At 37.1% G+C, this 17,187-nt stretch overlaps 1 protein-coding gene across 1 annotated transcript; it reads right to left on the reverse strand.

Annotated features, from left to right (window-relative positions):
- Positions 1-4,555: 4,555 nt before the first annotated feature.
- LOC124162043 lies at positions 4,556-10,476 on the reverse strand. The gene is made up of 4 exons (XM_046538375.1): positions 10,366-10,476; positions 9,960-10,119; positions 9,022-9,129; positions 4,556-4,968 (listed from the first exon to the last, which is right to left on the reverse strand). The coding sequence occupies exons 1-4, from the start codon at positions 10,413-10,415 to the stop codon at positions 4,864-4,866; spliced, it is 423 nt and encodes a 140-aa protein (XP_046394331.1). The 5' UTR covers positions 10,416-10,476; the 3' UTR covers positions 4,556-4,863.
- Positions 10,477-17,187: the final 6,711 nt, after the last annotated feature.

A 17,187-nucleotide genomic window follows, 5' to 3' on the forward strand; every position in this document is an offset into this window, starting at 1 on the left:
TCGATATAACTCGCACATGAATCGATCGAGCGGAATGGTCATCATTGCAAAAGTTGACCATTTTAATAATATTATTTATCTGAAAATTTCATTCCTCTAGCTTAAACGGTTGCTAAGATATTCAAGATTGCATGCTCCACAAAAAAATGGCGACAATGATTTTTCGCTTGCAGGACATTTTTCGGAATTTAATTATTGATTAACCAAGAGGGATACGGCGAAAGTAAGCTCAAATGTGAGGGTTCGGAGAACCCTCTAACGGTTTTTCTTGGAGATTCCAAATTTTCATATGGCACATGTCTCAACGCCGAAATCCAAGATTGAAAATTCGACCACCTCTACAATGGAAAGTCGAAATCGTTTATTCCTCGGAATTGTGTCGACATATGAAAATTCCGAGATAGCCAAAAAATCAACCAAAAAATCTAGTATCTTGCGTTTTAAGGAATTTGTCCTGCGATGATTGCAAGTTGGTCAAAAAAATTCTTTACGTAGTGCCATAAGAAAAGCATGGGGCACTTTCAAAAAATCATAAAAAATACTAAATATCAATTTTTCGAAATGACAACCACACTGAAAAATCAACCAAAAAATCTAGTTTTCGTCCAGGGAATCTCATGTTCCTGACGCATTTATAAATACCGAAAAAAACCTAAAAAATTTTAGTCCCATAAGGCTCCCATGTTAATTCAAGTCGATATATCTCGAAAAGTAATCGACTTTTTAAAGATTTCAGATTTTTCCTCCCGATGAATATTTTTTTACTTTTACGTCCAATATTCCTTATACCCACACATATCACAGTTTGGGCTGCTAATTTGTATCAATCACACAATCAGTGAATCAATTTCTAGCTTTAATAGGGACGTTAACGAGTCGATTGGGCGCTTGAATTCATCAAGCGGGTAATTAGGGGGGGTGGAAACATAGTTGTGTCACATATTTTCAAGTCATGTGCCCATAAGTGGTTTAATATTCAAAAATTTCCCCGCCGTTTTTTGAAAGGGTAAGGAACTAAATTTTTCACTGTTAGAAATATTTGTTATTTTCAATGTGATTTTATTTGACGGATAATTGATTCTTTGATCCATTAAGTTAACCATTGACACATAATCGGAATAAGGTTTTAAAAATTTCAAGAGAGTGTTGATTATGTGGTTATTTTTCAACTGTTTAAGTTCATAAGCATTGTGATAAGCCACTCTTGAAAATACAACGCAGATTCTTTAGATAAATATATAAAGATATTCCACTTGCAAAACGAATATCCATAATGCAGTTTGTAAAATACTGAATTGTAACGATTCCTCTAATTTCTTTGGTCTTAAAAAATAGTTTTTCTCAAGATATTCCATTTTGCAAAAAAGATTTGGCATATTTGATATCATAATCGTATCGAATTATCAAGTATACTGACACGTGCATTGAAAATACGCAATCCGATTGATTTACCTTCCAATCTTTGATCATCAACACTAAAATTCCTGGTCGACTATGTACGTGCATGCAAAATCCTATGTATTATAGAAAGTAAAAATAAACTCGTAACAAATGCCTCTGACACTCAAAAGTCCTTGACTGCGATGTTGTTTTCAGAGGGTCGAACAATGCCTTGTGTTGGTCTTACATGTATTACTAGGGATTGTTGAGGAATAGCTGGGAAGAGGGAATTTACAGGTGGGTTAAGGAAATGTTAAGATAGAAGTGAAAGGATGATACCAGTAGAGAAGAGATGTCAACTTCCAATGCAATTGCATCCATTGGAGTGTTAATGATTGGGGGTTCCAGAAGTGCTTACGAGCACCCCCTGCAAATTAAGTCTCTTAGATGGGCGATTATTAAGCAAGTTCCTAATTGAATATGTATTTAATAAAATCTTTTAAAATAATATTCTTCCGCTATTTTTCAACGACTCGACTATTACAATAAGGAATCAATAAAATGAATAACAATGTAAACATTGCAAGTTATACTTCTTAATATTCAGGAAATGTAAGATTTTTTATTATGAACTATAATTATTTATCAAGAGAACGATTTTGAAGATTTTAAATATTCCTTTTTCAAGGGGTTTCTGGGCTACGTTATTGCCCCTTATACAGGTAAATCGTGCGTGGGTGACGTGACACCCTTTGTAGACATACCTATTGTTGGTTCTTTAGTGCCCGCTACAGAACCTAAATGTAAGAAGAAGAACTTTGCTTCATAAAAGCAAAGGAGAAATAGGTAATGCCCTGGTTGTCAAATCTCAACGGCGCAGAGGGCAATTTGAATAACCTCATTCCTGAGCGTAAAATTGGAGCACCGCTGAAAAACACGAGTTCCTTGGCCATCATGTGGTTTCCGATTTTGCCAAATGCCTTGCCTTTCCTCATTTCATTCATTTTACATTTAAAAATCATTTCACAGTTTAATATCGCTTTATGCGCACCAAAAAGAATTAATTTATACGACCCATTGCATACTTCTCTGACTGATTGACTATATTTATAACTTGCAGTTAACTTGGTGGACATCATTATGAAATTCGACTTTGATGTAAGAGATACCGCTTACCGCATGATCATGATTGTTTATCGTCTTTAACTGCATAAAAGAGTGAAACTTATTCAACATTCGAGAGTGAGACTAATTCATGCTTCTAATTTAAGATTTCATTCCCAATGTTTATGAAGCCCATTCGATGGGAATGAACATCAGGTGGCCTATTAAACTGCTCAGGGGACATCCAAAGAAGTGGTTTGAGGAACTTCAGAAATTGACCTAAATCAATCATCCCTCGCGTTATCACCGAGGGTGTCCTTGGGGGCAAGTAAAGATATAATTAGCTTATTTGGTGGTCCAGCGAATAAACGTTGACTTATCAAGTTATCTTCAACAAGTATTCCATCACTCTCGCTTTCATCTGGAAAGAAAATAACGGACTGAATGCAAGCTCTTTGCGAATTAAGGGGGCTCACTAACTACGGGAAAAACGCAACTTTCAAAAAGTAATAAAAGCCACTGGTTCTCCATTTTCATTTGAAATCAAAGTGAAATACTGCATTTATGAATGTAAAATATAAAAACCTGTATTATGACTTTTGTCGAGGACGCCGCGCCAACATCAGTATAAAATCTAGAAATGTCCGTAAATATTTGAAAGTAATGTAGTATTTTAATCAAAATAAGTGTCATGCTGTTTATATTCAACGATAAAGGATCAATATTTGCAGATATCCTAAGTTTTGGTGTCGAAACCGCGTTTGTGCAGTGGAGGTATCGATACTTAAAAAACACTTTTATCAATTTTGGTGCCTAAAATTTCTAATGTATACATTAATAACCAAAATAAATTTTTTTAAATAAATGTAAATAATAACTAGTAATTAAAAAACACTCACACACAAACACACACTTCTAAAAAAAGTTAAGGAAAGTGCGTTCCAGCACTGCTTACTTTTCCATGACGTCACTGGTTTTAAGTCCAGTTTCATCAACTTTAACAATGCTCTGAAGAATATCTGGTAATAATTGCAAACAATCACCTACACCTTAAAATATACAGACAATAAATTGAGGGCACCACGGCCAAAATTCTAAAATTAAGTAGCTAAATGGTAAATCGTGATGGTCTGGAGTTAACACTCATTCAAATAAAATCCACTCATCTAGTAGCCCTAGTAGTACTAGATGAGCAGATTTAATTCGGAGGGGGATATTGTTGGGTGTTTGTGCAGTGGAAATATCGAATTGAAACGCATCAAAAATCATACTTTACATCAAATCAGCCGAATGATCCGTATACATAATGCTGAAAATTGAATTTATCGCTGATTAATGGTAAACACTATGAAATATATCAACATTTAAAAAAATGAAGAGTCAGAGGGCATAGATGCAAATAGGATCTCCAAAGCAGATCATACTGTATGTAGTCGTCACAAGGGAAAATTTTCTGGGGGGCTAAAACTCACAAAGCCCACCCACCCTACTGGCGACGTGCCCATCTACATAAACGCTTATTGTATTGAATCATTTTGTAAAATGCTGCCATCACATATGATAAGTCCTCCGATCACGATTAGGTGTTCCAATGCGGGAGGATGTTTTCTCCATGAGTACATTTCATAAGTCGGCAATTGAAATCTAATTCTACCCTAAATCAATGCATCCACTCTCTGCGAATAAATGTGACAAGTAGTAAAACTCTTCACCTCCTTATGTAGGTACAGTGTGCATTTGTCTTTCTCTGGAGTTTTGGTCCAATATTGAAAGCGGGTTCATTCCAATACCGATTTTTGGCAAATTTATGGATTTTAAACCAAAATATTAGAATGCATAAAAACAGAATTAGGTAGTTCCTGTAAAAATGCAAGTAAAAAGTGAAGGATTTCATTAAAAATGCTTAAGGTTTTGCCCTGTTTGATAAATTAGATAAAATTTGAAGCCCAAGAAGAAAGCATTTAATAAATATGCCGATATACCGTGAGCGGAAGTAATACTTTTCATTCTGGACCACGACTCAAGAGAAAGAAAAATGAATTTATGCAATCTTAAGAGTATTTTCGACGTATTCCATTGTTTCAAAACTTTATTACTTATGCCACAGTTGGATGACAAGTTATTACACAGTGCATTCAAGAACCAACAAGAACAATAGCAACACATAGTATGTCGATTGATTGGTATGGGATGTACAGACATGAATCCACAAGTATTGTTGATGTTGAACGGCAAAAAATCGAAAGCAAACTACTCCAGGCATGATTTTCTAAAGAAGCAGTCCAGGATGCTGAAGGCAATACTGCGGCAAAGCGGATTCACCAAAATCCAGAGCGTCTCCTCTTTCATGTATCAGTTTTAAATCAGTGGATAGTCCAGTTACGTGCAGGAAGAGTAATGTCCATCGTTGCAGCAGATGTACTGAGGGGTACTGGCCTTGAGGAACTCCCAGTTTCCGTCGCAGAGCTTGGAGAAGGCGGCGATCTGAGGAGTTTGAAGGTTGCAATCAGTTGATAAATAAAAGATACAGTTTCTGGCGTAATTCGGTGGAAATATTTATTTTTTAAAATATAACTAGCTATCCCATGCGAAAATTTCGTGCTTTCACACCATCGGGAAATAAGTATTATATTATATTATTATATTCTCAAACCACCGGATACAACTCTTATTGGCCATTTTACACCGGCGTGTTCAACAAATTCAACAAGTAAACGTACACAAACGACCATGCCCTGGACCGGGTAAACCTACCCAGGCGGGACTCGAACCCGCGACCTCTTGTTTGGCAGGCGAGAACGTTACCCCGCCGCCACCGAGGCCAGCAAATGGAATATGATAAGAATGGAATATGTTAAGGAAACCGTGTAATTGGGGTTTGAATAGAGAAGAAGGTGTGTCATAAAGTACTTTCTTCGTGCTTGTTTCCTTGCAAAAATATATAAAACATATGAATACAAAAAGGCAAGAGAGTCTGGTACCAGTAGGGACAATCAACACGTCATTGAATTATTGAATACTTTCAACACAATATTTTTATTTACTCGTGATACACGTTATCTTTAAGTTCATTACACACGTCTCTTTCAGAGTACGTTTAGCATTCTTCATACTTCTTTGATTTTATTTTTAATATTTTTGCCTGCTTGTGTTTTGTTTCTTTGGTTTAGTTATGGATTTAACGGGTTATTAAACTTTTTTTTTTAAGTTAAAAATAAAGAAATGTGTGGAGTCGATATACCTCGAGCGAGTAATCGACATGGAAAAATCGAAGCATTTAAGTTAAATTAATGGGTAAATAGTGAAATTTGAGACTGAGATTGTATTTTTAGCCAGAAGCCAGGGATTCAACGTTTAAAATGATACCTCATTAGTCACTATATGTGAAGTATTAACGGAACATATGTACACGGAATGAAAGAAAAAGACCTTTATGCAATAATATAAAGGTTATTGAAAAGGACCTTTCTATATCCATACTTATTTATTCCAACCCACCCAGGTTTCGGCGCATAATGCCATAAATAGATATAAGTGTGGAAACAGACAAGTCCTTTTCATTATGTTAAAAAACAGTTGATTAATGAAACTATAATAATTTAAGGAGCGAGTCAATCATTGAAACTAACAGACCAAGATTAAATTTATCTAAACGTTGCTTTCTCTGTATGGGGCCAAAGATATTTAATCTACTGCCCACTGAAATAAAAAAATTAATTCTTAATTAATAAAATGTTAAAACCCTCCAAAGACAGGTTTTTCTCCAGAATAATTGAACATTTATTTTTATGTAATTTCATTGGAACACTAATAATGTAATAGTCTCTGTGTTTATTTTGTGGCATAATTTTTGTTATTTTATGGTGGCTCAATTCTGGTATTTTGACATTGGAGACCACCTTAGTTCCCTCTCCTTTTTCTATTAAAAATTGTACAATAAAAGATAATGGGAGCAAGTAAATTATTATATTATTATAAAAAGTTCGGAGATAAAAATCACTTTATGCACTTCAGTATAAAGTTGAGCTCTATGCTTCACATTATAAACCATTCTTATTTCGACCCATTTGGCTCATAAAACAAAGCATTTGGGGAAAGATTTGAGGTTTTCCCGGTGGATAATACGTGAAAAATATTTCAAGTTGGCAACATTGACTTTATCTTAAACGTTTCGGCAGCTCGCTCTGCTTTTAACTTCAGGGAAGACATGTATCGAGTTCTGTGGAGTAGCCGCAATACATATCGTTGGGTGTCACTGTTGAGCGTGGGAAAATTGAGTTACTTTCAAAAGTATGTATTGGGGCCACTTCTCATACGTCGACACTCTTCACCCCTCAAAACAGTAGCGAAAAGAGCTGTCGAAATGTTGGAGATGGAGCCATTCACACGGCTGTCAACCTAAGAAGAATTTATGCTAATCAAGGTATTCCAGGTGAGCTGTGGGGGAGGCGTTCCATCCTCAGGACTCCACCCTCACTTCCCAACAACCCTTTCCAATTATCCCTAAAGTCTAAATCACACGAGCATTTTATCCGTCCGTTTGAGGGATAGCTCCAACGATAGCTTTTCAGGGACCAAAGAAATGATCGCTCCATCCATCATTTTAAGAATCACACGTCCATTCCCACCGTCCTTTTTCCATCGCTTTTTCCTGTCATTTTCTGTATTTATAAGTGTGTTTAAACTAAAAGCCGAACGTGTCGTTGCTATCGCTGTTAAAAGCTGTGCCAAGTGAACTGCATAGAGGAGGCCCAATTCTATACGGCAGAAGGTAGATTTCTGTTGCCTCCTCGGTCGCCATTTAATCGGTTTAAAAAAATGTCCGCGGCGCGGTGATGAGTGCGATTAGATCCACTTTTTTCCCAAATTATGCAGTGTAATGCGTGCTATTGCGAGGAATAGCATTGAAAAGTTATGCGTTTGATAGATCACGTCATTATCTATATTAATATCGGTTAAAACCGCTATTTATACCACATTTCCCCGTGAATCTCGGATCATTTTGTCCGTCAGCGACGCGAGTGGCGACCCATTTTGTAAACCCATTTGAATATGCGGTGGTTAACAACACGTTTAAAGGCCAACTTGAGGATCCTCTTTTGTAATACTCATAGGCTGTGCGTCCTGATTGACTGAAGGACGGTGCAAGCTGTGGTTTCAGCGATGTCTCGAGTGATGGAAAAAGGGATGGAAATCCCATCCCTCGAGCTATCGCGGAAAATGATCGCGAGAAACTGTCATTTTTCCCGCCATCGCTGGAGCGGTCGCTTAAGGTGTCCCTACAAAGGAATGGAAAAAATACGGCGTTGTTCAGTTTTAACCCTCACCTACTGCATCGAAAGACCGAAGGAATCTTCTACAAGCATGCATCGTGTTCCCATGTAGTCATCGTTTTGGCTCAAAGAAAAGCTAAGTGCAACGCTTCGGCGCAATCACTAAAGTGCACCGTAATTTCAGGTCTGAAGGAAGACCGTGTTCCTTGCCTTTAAGCAAATCCGGATGACTTACGCCTCCGAAATACCGTCATCGTCATAATGACGAAGCACAGAGTAAAGTTTGATCAGAATCACAACCTTGGAATTACCAAAATGCAAAAATGAACAAAGAAAGTCCCGCAATGACCAACTTTTACTCGGCAATGAATATTTTAACCTTTATCGTCGATGAGTGTCCGAGGGCAAAACCTGTTCAAGGGTAAAGGAGGTACTTAAATGTAAAGAGGCTTACTCGCTAGATATCTCACTAACAGGACACCTCTGTATTTTAGATTTTTTCTTTAAAATTGCCAAAAATTTATTTGAATTTTTTGCCTCACGTACGTCCTTCATTGCTCAAGTGATCTTATCGAAAATATCATATCTCTTCATCCTTATATCTCTTGTTCCTATGAGGAATATTATTACCCTGGAGGTCTCTCTAGTCGGCCACAGTTACCCACCGCGCATTTTAACAAAAGCCAATAGTCCCGTCGCTGACGGAAGAGCGTTCTGAATTTCACGGGAAAATAATCATTTATTGAGCTGTGAATGGAGATTTATCTTATTGATAATATGATATATCAAATCCATAAATTTTCACTGATATTCGTCCTTATTTCAAAACTTATTTGCATTGGCGTCGATTGGTGTACGGGCTTCCGGGAGGTCGGAGGGGTATCGAATACCTTGAATGAGGGAGTTCAAGGGCCCTCCCCCGGAAAAAAATTAATCATGGAAATTGTGATTTTAAAGCAATTTTTACCCCATTTATATCCAATTTTATACCCCATCAGGAGATTTTTCGCCTTATTCATAATAACCTCATTAAATTTTCTGGGCGACATCCCGACGCATCAAATATAAGGGGGATGAGCTCCCCACAGGATAGACGTCAATGATTCATTGCAAATATTGAGAATAAATGGACCACTCTGTGCCCATCGCCGCACTGTGGACATTTTTGAAAACTGATTAACACGCTCTAAAGGGGCAACATGAATTAACTTCTGAGGGACGGACTGGAGCCTCGTCTTTGAAGTACACTTGACTTTGCCCTTACCTCTCCCATGTTAACATCCTTGTCGAGTAGACTGCAGGCCAATTCACCCACTGTCTTGCCGTCGGGTCTGACGTAGTCCAGGTTTCCGCCATCGGTCATCAGGCCAATCTGGAACAGCGGGAATGTATGATTCATTTTACGCTGAAATTCCTCTAAACTTTCAACACCCTAAAGCCCGAGCAAAATGACTAAATGTGACATAAATTGATTAATTAAGAACTAGAGCACTTGATACAATACTCCTTCATTCACAGCCCAAACCATTCATCAACCATGAAATCGATTTCACTCGACTTACGATAGCTTTTAGCTCTCACCATAGAATTATTAACTTCCTTGCTACAAGCAAATATTAAGAAACATTTTAGCATTTTTCAGCTAATGGCAAACCTAACCCGAGTTGCGCCATTAAAAACTGTGAACCAATACAAGCTCTTTTTTTTATTTCAACCCAATATTTTTGCCAAGTAAAGTCATGTTAAGTTTTTGTGAACAAGGATTAAGGCTAAAGTTCCCTCGAATGAACTCAAACACATTTTGGATAGTGGCACAGAGTCGCGAAAGGATTGACGAGTTTGCTATAATTTCATGGAAAAGTTAATTAAGTTATAGAATTCTCTGCGAGTTATTTTACGACTTTAAACCATTATGCCATCAATATTGCTCAGTAAAAATAAACGGCTAGATAAGCAAGGCATCGCATATTTAGGAACCTCTTAACTTTTCATAGTTATTTTACATTTGCTAAGTCAAAAACTTACCCTTATACAGGCAAAATTTCGGAAGATTAGATTAAATCATTTATTCTCATTACTCATATTAATGTAAGACGAATCTTATATCCTTATAAGTCATTGGCTACATGATCTTTTGAAAATAAATGTATTGTAATTAATGCTAGAATAGAAATCGCACAATTAACCAAAGAATTCACTTACGCTCTGGGCGCACATATCGGAGCAAGCCTTGTGCATATCATCTCCTTCGCAGCTGTCCACATGCTCATCCTCCTTGAGGTACATTCTTGAGGTCAGATCAGGCTGGCTGGGATCTTCGGATGACCTCAAAAAGGCCGCACACTGACACTGGCCTTCGGCGCTATTTTAAAGGAGATAATCAAGAATGTAGTTAATTATTTTTGCAGCAATCATTCGAAATTATCCAGCAAGCATTTTACTATGCTTATATCACACGATTTAGTGCCACCAAGGGTAATTTTGCTTTCCGTCTCTGTGTTCAGAAGAAGATTAATTGATCTATGCAAAAATTGATCTCGTCACCGATTTGTAGTTTGTTTTGGCCAAATCGTCGCTATATCAAACAAACAAATGCAGCGCTACTTACTTGGCATAGTGGAGAACTGCCACAAGGAGAACGGCAAGGAATCCCTTCATACTGGAGGTTTATTTCAAACTGATTCTGGAACAAAGAATAACAGTTATCCACCCAAAATTACAAGTAACAAAAAATGATAAAAAATCCCGAAGGAAATCGAATATTACAGCTCATAAAGATTAAGAAACACATATGCAATAGGACATGAAAATTCATTTCATAAATTCCACACTAATGCTTTTTTTCACGACAGTGGTTCTAGCAATACTATGCCATTATTCAGGTCTCAATAATAAACACCTTGATGATGAAATAATATTGTCGAAAAAATGATCGGGAAGAATAGTTCCAGGTATTTTCGAAGTGAAAAGTGTTTTAAATAAAACGTTTAACAACAATTTAAAAATTCCGGGGTTTTAACGCTTTCTTATATTTGTTACACTTAACTTTCATCAGTCAATCACCTATCAAATGAAAGAGCAACTCAAACAGTTTTACATAAACACCGACAAAAGTTCAATGTGAGCACTATTTGTCACACCTCACCGCCCTAAAAATATATTTGCATAAATACCTTCTACCTCTTGCATTTTGGAGAATGAAAGCTGAAGTGAAATATCAACACCCGGGCAAAAATTTGGCAGGGCTCACGGTGAGCTAAAATCATCTAAAGCCGGTGAAAATCCAAAAAGATTTTGAGTTTGGAAACTGAGGCTTCAGATAAAAATGCACAATAAATCTGCAAGCTTACGGTGTGGTACCCGAATTTTATGTTGTGAGCGCACATTCACAATATTTATGACGTCCAATGAGCACCGATTCTACTTAGAGGTCTTCTAAATTTTTCCGCAAAATTTATTTTACAGAATTTAAGAGATTTGAAGATACAAAAGTTATACAAAAAACCACTCATATATGGGTAAAGTACATGTTGCTCTAATTAGTTTGAATTTTCCTCGAGAGAGGGGAGAAGGGTAACTAATCCTCTCTGATCTCCTCCCATGAAATTGTCCCGTTAAGTTACGTAGGATAGACTCTATAATATTTTATGAATCTAACACCAGTTGGAAGACCAAATGGATGGTTAAGGCAGAAACGCGGTGCTAAAGAATAACAGAAAGAAAGGAACTGTGGAGAAACATACGCTAGAGTAGGAACCGGTGGATAAGTCATGTCATTTATGACAAAGCAATCACGTGAAAATATAATGGAGTGATAAAGCGAAGAAAAAGTCCTCCGAGGAAGACCTAGAGACAGATATCATGGGAAAGATGCAAAAGGACACAAGTACGAAGTACATCAGGGACCTGAAGGAACTAGCAGAGAAGGGGAGATATTGAAGGCTACATTATACCAATCCCTGTGAATGAACCAGGTTTTGAATCCAGACTCTCACAAAGCAATCCAGTGCCCTGACCAGGAGCGGATTCAGGATCAAATATTGGCGGGGGTTCAAGGTCTGAGTCTGGGGAGTATGGCGTACCCCAAGGTCCTTAAAATATAAATTTCCATAAACCGAAAATATTTTCTGGCTACGGCCTTGGATGAGAGTAGTTTAACCAGCCAACACCGCATAAAAATTCTTGAGATAGTTGAAAGGGAGGGGTAACTAACTTGTTTATGCCATATGAGGAAATGGAATGCAAAGAAACATAACGATCGGCTTAAGTTTATCAAGAGCATTTTTTTGAGAATCACGTCAGCATAGGAGGCTTACACGAATAAGAAGGAGCCAATGAGAGAATATTTATGTAAAAGTTTAGACAAAGCTGGTTAAGAGACTTATCAGGAGTTATGGCCTTTACGTCGCAGAAATGTGGACGCTGATGAAAGAATACGAGATAACAACGGAGGAATTAGAGATATGGGATTGGAGGAGAATTGATAATGCGAAGTGGAAAGTTTAATGGGAAGTGGTAGTGAAGGAAAAACGTCGGTTAAAACCGATTTTTCGAGCGATCGAGATTTAATCAAAATGAAAAGCTCGACTTTCCAACATCATCGTCATCATTATTCAACGAGCCTAAAGGCCGTTTTACACGGTACACGGAATTGCGCAGTCTGACGTACGTGTGAAGGCGCAATCAAAATTGCGTCGTGTAAAGCGGCGAATTGCTAGAACACATGCGAGAATGCGTGGATGCGAGACGGCAAAATAGCCCCTGTTCTAATTTCGTTCATGCATTCGCGCAATTCCACGCCATTTTAGAAATTAATGCAGCTCTAACCTGCGCAATTCCGTGTACCGTGTAAAACAGCCTTAAGAATGGTTAGACGAAGCTCGCCATTCCACTCTCCTATACCCTAACTTTTTCGTAGCGACATATTTCCTCTCATTAACATCCTTGATAACCTGTCCAATGTAACTCATTCGGGGCCGTCCCTTGTCCTCCTTCCCTTCCATCTGTCCTTCAAAGATTGTCTTTATCAGGCCATTATACCTCAAAATATGACCAACTAAGTTTTCCCCGGCCCTAAGGCCCCGTCTTCTGCTTAAGGTTTTTAGGATAATTCTCTTTTCTCCCACTCTCCTTCGCACTTCCTCGTTACTTACACGGTCGATCCATCTCACCTTCATCATTCTTCGGTAGCACCACATTTCGAATGCTTCCACTCCTGACCTCTCTGCTGCTGTCACTGTCCAAGCCTCGCTTCCATAGAGAAACATTCTCCATATATAGCATATGATGAATTGTTTTCTTACTTCTATGCTTGTATTCTCAGCAAAAAAATCGAAATTTGAACCGAAAGATCGATTAATCGAAAAAATAGACGGTTCTTTAAAAAACTGCTTTTACAAATACATGGTTATTACTTAATCGAAAAAACACTAAAAATACACATTCGAGTTTTTTAAAAAATCTCCTTAGAATAAATGCTTACATTATTGGTAGATAAATTTACAAATGCTCCCACATCAAAGTTTGGGGAACACCGCCTATAACCATTCGACTTGACTAAAAGTTTTGAGAAAGATCAACTGATTGAGGTGCTTTATTGGTGTAGAGGGCGTGATTTCCAATCGGGTCTTTCACATGGGACGGATGACGTTATCATAGGCCGGTAGTGGTGCTGCTGAGATCAAACGAAATGGTCAAGATCGAACTCGAAAAATCGAGTTTGAATCGATAATCGAAGATCAAGGCTTTCTCTATCTCGATTTCCTCGATCTTTGGCATTTAAAACTCGACTTTCGATTTTTATCGAGATCCATTGTTCCATCGCTCGAAAACAAGGAAGACAGGCAACGAAGTTCTCGACGTGGTGGGTGATTAGAGGTATATTGTTGAGGAAATAGTCAATAATATACAAAACGAGTCGATTGGGTGCTTGAATTCTTCAAGCGGGTAATTAGGAGGGTGGGAACATTGTTGTGTCACGTGTTGTCGAGCATTGTGTCCATAAGTGTTTAAAATATTCAAAAATTTCCCTGCCGGTTTTTGAAAGGGTAAGGAACTTAATTGTTTACTTTTAAAATTATTTGTTATTTTCAATATGATATCATTTAACGGATAGTTCATTATTTGAATAGGCTAAGTTTAGCACTGAGACATAATTGGAATAAGGTTTTTAAAATTTCAAGACACTGATGATTTTGTGGTTATTTTTCAACTCTTAAAGTCCAAAAGCGTTGTGATAAGCGAAACTTGAAAATGAAACGCAGATTCCTTAGGTAAATATATAAAGATATACCACTCGCAAAACATATGTCCATAATGCAGTGTGTAAAATACTAAATTGTAACGATTCCCCAAATTTCTTTGGTACTAAAAAATAGTTATTCTCAAGATAGTCCAATTTGAAAAAAATAGCTTTGGCATATTTGCTATCATTATCGTATCGAATTATCAAGTATACTGACACGTGTATTTAAAATTCGCAATCCTATTCCAGTCTTCGATCATCAACCCTAAAATTCCTGGTCAACTAATTACGTGGATAGAAAATCCTGTATGTAATAACGATTCGATATATTTTAAGAAAAAGCATATTCAATATATATACATCGTGAGACTACACGCAAAGCATATTTCCATTGGGCATTGTGAGGAAGACCAAGATGTACCCATTCACCAAATTTCATTGGTCCAACGGATACACTAATCAAGTTATGCCAATTTAAATATTTGCTAAAATAATCAAATCGATTTTTCAATTATACTGACATCTGTACTGTTAAATCCGCAATGCTATTGGTTTAACGTCCAGTCTATGGGTATCTACTACATAATTCCTGGTCAACTATGTCCTTGGATGTAAAATCCTATATGTAATAGCAATTCGATATATTTTAAGAAAAAGTAAATTCGATTTATATCGAACGTGAGACTATAAACAAAAAATACTTCCATTGGGCATTATGAGGAATACCAAGATGTACCCATTTACCAAATGTCATTGGTCCAACGTAAATACTAATCATGTTATGCCAATTCGCGTATTTGCTACAATTATCGAATCGATCTTTCGATAAAACTGCAATCTGCACTGTAATATCCGCAATGCCGTGGATTTTAATTGCAGTTAATAGAAAACTTCTCTATATTTCCTGGTCAACTATGTCCTTGGATGTAAAATCCTACATGTACCCAGCCAGCACAGATTTGAACTTATCCTTGGAGAAATCAGATATTGTGGGGATAAGCTTATCCTCCATGTGTAATATCCCTTTTTTCCACGATTTCAAGCGTTTGGGGAGGGGATGTCATGGTACCATATTGCCAAAATTGGCCGCATAGCAGCGCTGAAGTCCTCCATTACCGTTAAAGCCATTAGTGGCTTCGTGTTTACATTTTTGGTGTTGTGTATAGTGGTGTTTGTGAGTAAAAATCGTTGATTATTTTGTGTATACAATAATAGTTAATGTGATAATGCGACCTAAGCATCGTTTTTGTGTGCCTGAGTTCGATGTAAGCTACGACGGTACGTACAGTTGTGGCGACACATCAAAACATCCCGGATTGTCGTGGATATTAATGAAGGAATCATCGACAGTGCTGTGATTTGTTAACAAATGCGAGGTATTAGTGATCGTAATTGCCAAATTCTTTGGTATAACGGTAATGGATTTCGAATTTGTGCTTTTAGAAACCATACGTAAGGTAATTCACCAGTCTCCTCTATAATGTGATGTAAGGAATTGAACAGTAAGATTTATGGTTTACCGATGAAGGTATAAGGACTGCTCCGTGTTCTAGTGTATTGTATATCGTTTCAAGATGAATCATTCATTAAATATATCGTTTTTAGAGCAATAATTTTGTTTATTTTCCACCTTACTTCTAACGGATTTTTGGGTATGTTCCTAAACGTGCGTGAATGTGTAACATAGTGAAAAAAAAAACTCATTGTGGAGACTAATGCGGTATTGGCTTTCGATGGTGAATGATTCAGTGCATTATATTTCATCGTGTATGTTATTATACAGTATTGTATTGCAGTATCCCATGTAGCATCAAATATCTCAGAGGAATCTCACGAGATATGATCTCATAGGCCTGATACAGACCTCATAGACAGAGTGGTCATATATGCCTCGTGAGATGTCTCTGGCATATTTGAAGCTATAAGGGATACCATAATATAAAATGATGAAAAGTAATGCATTGAATCTTTCCTCATCGAAAGCCAATTTATGTTATTACGGTTATTACATTATTTTCACGTAGTTCTCATGAATCTCGCGTGGCAGCGCAGCGATCGTACGCGAAACAGCTGCCACCTAGCGGCAATTATACGGCGTAAGGATAGGCATATCTCCAAAAATGCGGAAGTGCATCTCCGATTTATCCCAAAAAACGGCGTGGATTATTCATACTTTATCTCTGCTTTCAGATAGGTTTCGTCACGGCATATATGTATAATATCCTCGTATTTAGGGATAAGGCAAAATCTGTGCTAGTTGGGTAATAGCAATTCGATATATTTTAAGAAAAAGTAGATTCGATTTATATCGAACGTGAGACTATAAACAAAAAATATTTCAGTTGGGCATGGTGAGGAATACCAAGATGTACCCATTTACCAAGTGTCATTGGTCCAACGTAAATACTAATCATGTTATGCCAATTCGCGTATTTGCTACAATTATGGAATCGATCTTTCGATAAAACTGCAATCTGCACTGTAATATCCGCAATGCCGTGGATTTTTATTCGATTAAATAGAAATCTTCTCTATATTTCCTGGTCAACTATGTCCTTGGATGTAAAATCCTATATGTTATAGCAATTCGATATATTTTAAGAAAAAGTAGATTCGATATATATCGAACGTAAGACTAAACATAAACAATATTTCAATTGGGCATTGTGAGGAATCCCAAGATGTACCCATTCACAAAATTTCATTGGTGCAACGTATATACTAATCAAAATATGCTAATTTCAGCATTTGCTATAACTATCGAATCGATCTATCGATTATACTGACATCTGTACTGTAAAATCCGCAACGATATTGATTTTATTTCCACGATATGGTCATCTTCTATATAATTGCTGGTCAACAATGCCCGTGGGTGTAAAATCCTAAATGTTATAGCTATTCGATATAATTTGTGAAAAGGCAGATTGGATATGTATCGAACGTGAGACTACATGCAAAACATATTTCCATTGGGCAATGTGAGGAATACCAAGATGTACCCATTCACAAAATTTCATTGGTGCAACGTATATACTAATCAAAATATGCTAATTTCAGCATTTGCTATAACTATCGAATCGATCTTTCGATTATACTGACATCTGCACTGTAAAATCCGCAACGATATTGATTTTATTTCCACGCTATGGTCATCTTCTATATAATTGCTGGTCAACAATGGCC

The sequence above is a fragment of the Ischnura elegans genome, chromosome 7, assembly GCF_921293095.1.
Source record: "Ischnura elegans chromosome 7, ioIscEleg1.1, whole genome shotgun sequence".
Classification (NCBI taxonomy): domain Eukaryota; kingdom Metazoa; phylum Arthropoda; class Insecta; order Odonata; family Coenagrionidae; genus Ischnura; species Ischnura elegans.

Coding starts and splice junctions, on each gene's coding strand:
- LOC124162043 (XM_046538375.1), bottom strand. CDS start 10,415: ATGAAGGGATTCCTTGCCGTTCTCCTTGTGGCAGTTCTCCACTATGCC. Junction 9,130..9,959: donor CCGATATGTGCGCCCAGAGC/GTAAGTGAATTC, acceptor CCGCTGTTCCAG/ATTGGCCTGATGACCGATGG. Junction 4,969..9,021: donor AGGATGTTAACATGGGAGAG/GTAAGGGCAAAG, acceptor CAAACTCCTCAG/ATCGCCGCCTTCTCCAAGCT.